Source organism: Nelumbo lutea, chromosome 5 (assembly GCF_056320005.1).
Source record: "Nelumbo lutea isolate HS-2025 chromosome 5, American lotus-T2T, whole genome shotgun sequence".
NCBI classification, from domain to species: domain Eukaryota; kingdom Viridiplantae; phylum Streptophyta; class Magnoliopsida; order Proteales; family Nelumbonaceae; genus Nelumbo; species Nelumbo lutea.
Window position 1 is genome coordinate 1794152 of NC_142688.1, and position 6000 is coordinate 1800151.

Consider the following 6000-nt stretch of genomic DNA (forward strand, 5'->3'; position numbering starts at 1 on the left):
CATTAATTTGGTTTCTTTGTCTTGCATGATATGCAGTATATGGAGTTCCACAATTATCTTAATTGTCTTGGCAATGATTGTTCTAGATCTCATGGTGAGCCTTCTTCGCTTGACAATCTTTTTTGGAAATTTCCTCTTTGTTGTTTTATATCTGTTTTGTGCACTAGCTTAATTAATTCCCTGATGCTGTTCAAGTAACATATCTTATGTTGTAGAGCATTTGCAACTTTGACAAGTAACAATTCTACACACTTATTGAGGAGAATGTCACCCAAAGAATTACAGTAAGATGGGAAAAATAGAGGGGTGCATCTGGGCTTTTATGTGACAAGTGAATACCACTTAGACAAAAAGGAAAATTCTATAAAACAGTTGTAAGGCCAGCTATTTTGTATGGAGAAGAGTGTTGGGCAGTTAAGAAACATGTCCAGAAAATGAGTGTAGCAGAAATGTGAATGCTAAGATGGATGAGTGGAAAACCAGAAAGCATAGGATGAAGATTTAAGTCATCCATAGGTACCTAGGAGTAGCCTCAGTAGGTGATAAAATGAGAGAAAGTAGACTAAGATTGTATGGTCATGTGCACAGAAGACCATCAACAGCACCAGTTAGAAGAAGTGATAAGTTACAAGTTGAAGGGACTAGAAGGGCTAGGGGTAGACCAAGAAGGACGGGTGGAAGTAGTAAGAAATGATTCAAGCACAAATGATCTAATAGTGGATATGACTTTTAATAGAATGGATTGGAAAAATGGAATTCATGTAGCTGACCCCATATAGTTGGGTTAAGGCATGGATGATAGTGATGATGATGGCACTGTTATTGACTTATTGTGAACTTCCGTTTGTTTTTAGAATAAATACAAATAGGCCTGTCTATAGGAGGAGCAGATTCTTGGGTAAATATTGGATCTAGGAAACTTGCAAAGTGGGTTTTGAGTGGTAGGTTTGCAATCCTTGTTTGTGTACTTCCCGTACAATGTGGGAAGATAGGAATTTTCGCTTCTCAAGGTTTTCTCCAATCTTTATTCTGGTTTACATCTTTACCGTGTTGCCTTGATCTGTTCAATCATTCATACCTTTCTCTTTCATGTTCCTTTGACATATAGTATTAAACTGTGCTGCAGGGTGTGATGGCAATTCTAGAAATTCAACTGAATGCAGTCTCTGTTGTAAACCTAGTAATGTCAATAGGGATAGCTGTTGAGTTTTGCGTCCATATTACACATGTTTTCTCGGTGAGTGTTACCCCACTTTCTATTTTATTTTGAGGATGAATCTTTACTTAGTTTGGTACTCAAGGAGAAATTTTGCCCTTGGCCAATGGCTTGTAGTAATGAAGGTATTTTGTTGATAAAATTGTGAATGCCACCAGTTTAATAATCTTGCACTTCTTTTGCAGGTAACCGATGGAGACAGAGGCCAACGAGCAAAGGAGGCTCTTAGTACCATGGGAGCTTCTGTCTTCAGGTTGACATTTAATCCTGTTTAAAGAAATTTAAAATAATAGCACTATGGATTGAACACTATCACAAGGATGTAAATGGATTTAAAATTTGATAGATAATATTAAGAGCCTTCTAGTGCCTGTGGCACAAGGTGAGGTGAGCACCCTTACAAAGAAATGCACAAACCTGCATCTTAAAAGAAATTGAATGTTTGAAAAAGCCTATTGGATCAAATTACAATATATAAGCATAAAATATAAAACATATTCGAAGTGACAATGTAAAAGTGAAAGCAGATGTATGTGGACCATACGAAAGTGCCTCAAACACTTAACAATTTAAGCATGTGAAACCTTAAATCTGTTTATGTATCTCCTAGTTGTGTTAAAGTAGCTTGTGTGATATTAAACATCTTGCATTCCTAATTCTAGGAAATCTGCAATCCACCTCCATAAAGGCCCCTTGAGGCAGGCCCAAACAAGTCCATGGACGGGTTTGATGTATTGTTAACCCAAATTTCTTGCCTGTATATATTAATGGGTTGGTTTATGAGCACATGCCAAGACTGAGGGACAACGTACACCAGGCACACACCTCTTGAAAGGGAGTATGCCTAGGTTCAGGCAATGCACATGCCTTAAAATGCACCTCACCTGTCTACCTATATAGCTGTCAATTGGTTGGGTCTGCTTGACAGAACTGAACTGATTATCTCGGTACTGGTTCTGTGGTTTTGTCCTGATTAATAATTGGGTTGAAAATGGTTCTTGCTGTTCCAAACTGATTATATAGTTAATAATATGTAAAGATTTCCTGGTTTTCTTGCAAGTATTTGTTATATAAAGGGTAAACTTCATAGACAGTAAATAAGATAATTTTGGTTAAAAACACTGTTTATCAGCATATAAACAGTTTACTATTTTTACTGTCATTTTATCAAGGTTATATTAAGAAAAATAGTTTTAAATTGCTTTTATCACATGTAATTAATTATATATGTCAAGTATAACTGGGTCTAATCGGGTAAGATCCAATTATCCCAATTAGTAATTGGTTTGGGACTGGGACAATGTGCCTAGATGTGCCTCCGGCTTATAGCACAGAATAGAAGAAACTAGAAGAGCACAAACAGCAATGCATATTGGTCTAGTCTGAAGCATAATTCAGTGGGCATTCATTCCTCAGTGACTCTTGGGTGGTCACGAGTTCAACCACAGCTTAACACTAGAATTCATTCACTAGTGTCAAGAGAAAGAAGCTTAAAAAGTTGTCCAGAATCCAAATAAGATGAACTTTGAGCATACTACATTTTTCCCTTCATCTTGTTGATTCCTTTCTTGTTTCCAAATAATGGTTCCATTAACTTGAGTGACATTCTTTTGTTCACTTTTTGGCAGTGGAATTACACTTACCAAGCTAGTTGGAGTGATCGTCCTATGCTTTGCAAGATCAGAAGTTTTTGTGGTCTATGATCTTATCCATCCAGCTTTCAATTGTTTTGGCTGGTTTCTTTTAGATGTCTAAATTCTGTTGTATTCTTGCAGGTTTATTACTTCCAAATGTACCTAGCACTGGTACTTATTGGGTTCTTGCACGGGCTTGTATTTTTACCCGTAAGTTGAACTGCACTTCCCTCGTTAAAAATCTATCTATTTTTCTAAGATGCTAGAATAAAGGAGTGCATAATCATGTCTGCAGCACACAGCACTACAGCAGGGTCTGTGTCACTATTTGCAGAGTCCCAACTCCAAATAGGATATCGTGGCATAATAAAACTGACCTGAGAGTGCCTAGAAAATCTGCAGAATTCTGCGACCCCCAATGTTGTTGTCTTTTTGGTCTTAGTTTTTAAATGAACTGCATTCTATGATCATTTAAGGTGTATGTATGCACAGTGTAACATAGCATAATTGCATAGACCAAGATATTGAAGTGTCCCTTTCTTGACCAATTGTTAGTTCCACAGGCCTTGGCTACAGTTGCACATGGTTAAATCACAGGACAAAATTAGCATCACCTAACCTCATGTTTGCATTAATACCCGTCACCTTGTTAGTTTTTTCTCATTTTTCAATTAAATGCCTATAGTGCTACCGTTGCATTCACTTATTTTTTGAGTTCAATGGCCTTACATTTGAGTTCAGACCACTCCAAGCTCCTAGGTGCAGAGCAAATTTCTCATAGTTGCATGCAGGATGTGATATTTTGCTAAGCTACAAGATTCAAAGTATTAGGAGCATGTCAAAGAGTTTTAGAAAGACAATTTTAAGAGACATATTGGGATAAGCTTGGGAAATGCTAGGTCAGAGTATATATATATGTATATACGTAATGCATCAAAAATTAAATAATATATCATATATCTGTTTTCTACCAGGTGGTATTAAGCATTTGTGGACCCCCGTCAAGAAGATGTCTACTGATTGAGAAGAAAGAAGAGGATCAAGTGTCAACTTCATCACAGCTCTAGCTGATGTATATAATGTATTGAAAATCCCATTTTTATGTTCTGTTTGTTTTGTATTGCAATTGCATGTAATATATATGATCTAAACATAATGAAATAGTCTACTTGTATTGCAATTGCATGTGATATGTATGATCAAATAGATCGGGTCAAAGAGCCTTAAAAAAAAAGATCGGGTAAAACTGATATGCCTAGACCCAAATTTGATTCGTAAATTTTTTGATGAATCAAATTATCCATCCTATTTATCAGATTCTGATTGATTTTTGGTATATAACAACTTCAATAAAACTAGGGATTGCCAAAATATTATAATGTTGTTAATAAAACTAAAAATGGTTTTGATATTGTATATTATGAATAAAATTAATTGAATATACCTTCCATGAGACTTGAAGTTATGGCTCTTAAGTAAATAAACAATATTCAAACCAATTTTAATAGCCAGACAGAATATAAAATTTCTGTATAAATAAGCATATATATATATATATATATATAAATTATCCAGACCCGGAATAAATCTATATCTAATCATAAACAAATGAAATTCGGGTCATCCTTAAATGGATTTCATTTGAATTTAAGTATGGACAAAAGGTGGATACTGTTCACAATTACACCCTTAAGCGGAGGAAGTTGCAAGACGATTCCAATCTATACTTCTATACTATATTATAAAGCGAATTAAATCCCATGTTAGCACTCATCTATTTCTCCCATTCCCCATTTTATCTTCTCTCATTAAACCTCTCCTATCTCCCTTATCCCTTCCCAATCCTTTCATGTAGACATGCGGTACCTTTCTCTTCTTTATTAGAGTCTCACTCCAACTCTCTCTCTCTCTCTCTCTCTCTCTCTCACTCATGTTCCTAAACACTTAGGTTATGTTTGGTTTGAAGGAAAAAGCAGGGAAAGGAAGGGAAAGATAGGAAAACTTATATAAGGTTTGTAATGGTTTCCCTACCTTTCCTTTTTTTTTCTCTACTTTTTCTTTTAAATCGAACATGTACAGCGTAAAGACAAAAAGACGTTATAGTCTAACCCTAATGCATATGATCCCGTGCTGTTTTGTTATGCCTCAAATCTCAATAGTTTATTTAAAACTAGCGGGGACTTGTGCGATGCATGGGTTTTGTTAAGTGAAAATTAAACAATAGAAACACATTATGGTAGACAATTATTTTATATTATAATTTTTAAAGAATTAATACTTATTTATATTTTATATAGTAATTTTAATATTTTTTTGCAATTCAAAAGTAATAATAATTAATTTCAGCTAAAGTTTATCAAACCAATGAAATCGACCAACCTGGTCTAACTCGACCCAAGTTAGTCGGCTTTCTAATATTTTCGTTCAGCTTTGGTTCAATAATTTTCCAACTTGATTAGATTGGGTCAATTTTGGTTTGGTCATTTGTGAATTGACCAAAATCGAACCAACCCGACCATATATATATATATATATATATATTAATATTTTATATTTTAAACATATTTTTTCTAATATTGAAAAGTGAGAAATTCTCATATTTCTGAGTCTAAAATATTTTATATTGTAAATTTAAATTTCTTAATTTAAATTTAAATTTTAATTAAACCTTTTGAACCGACCAACCAAAGTGAAAACTAACCTAAATTGATACAACCCGAATTGGCCAATTTTCACTAATGGTCGGCCGATTCCGGTGACCAACTCCCCAACCCAAGCAAGTCAATTTGATTGGCCAACATACAACCGAACTGACCTGTAAACATTAATAATTTCAATTAAATTAATAATTAAATCTCTAATAAATAACAATACTTTAATCTTCGATAATTATTAAACATTGTACTTGAGTTTCAACATTATGCAACCCGGTCCATTTTTTTTGGTTAGTTTGGGGCTAACCGGGCCAAGTTGTAGCCCTAGCTATAAATGAAGCTACCATGACTGTTCCTAATATTCCAGAGTAATAGTTATATAACATAACATTGTAAGTCATTTTCCGAACAGTAATGGCCCTATACCAACAAAATAAACCAAAATCAGAAATATTGTAAATCCTTGGTAGAATTTCAGGTTCAGGGTGAATACGCA

The 6000-nt window shown here is 34.5% G+C and overlaps 1 protein-coding gene across 2 annotated transcripts in view; it reads left to right on the forward strand.

The window, feature by feature from the left end:
- Positions 1 to 4036, forward strand: part of LOC148849770 (uncharacterized) — a 45880-nt gene extending 41844 nt beyond the window's left edge. For both annotated transcript variants that reach the window (XM_088945125.1, XM_088945126.1), the window contains exons 34-39: positions 37 to 94; positions 1127 to 1237; positions 1402 to 1469; positions 2845 to 2911; positions 2992 to 3060; positions 3825 to 4036. In XM_088945125.1, the coding sequence (XP_088801251.1) occupies positions 37 to 94; positions 1127 to 1237; positions 1402 to 1469; positions 2845 to 2911; positions 2992 to 3060; positions 3825 to 3917 (466 nt within the window). In that variant the 3' untranslated portion in view covers positions 3918 to 4036. The remainder of the gene's footprint in view (positions 1 to 36; positions 95 to 1126; positions 1238 to 1401; positions 1470 to 2844; positions 2912 to 2991; positions 3061 to 3824) is intronic.
- The last annotated feature ends 1964 nt before the right edge of the window (positions 4037 to 6000 follow it).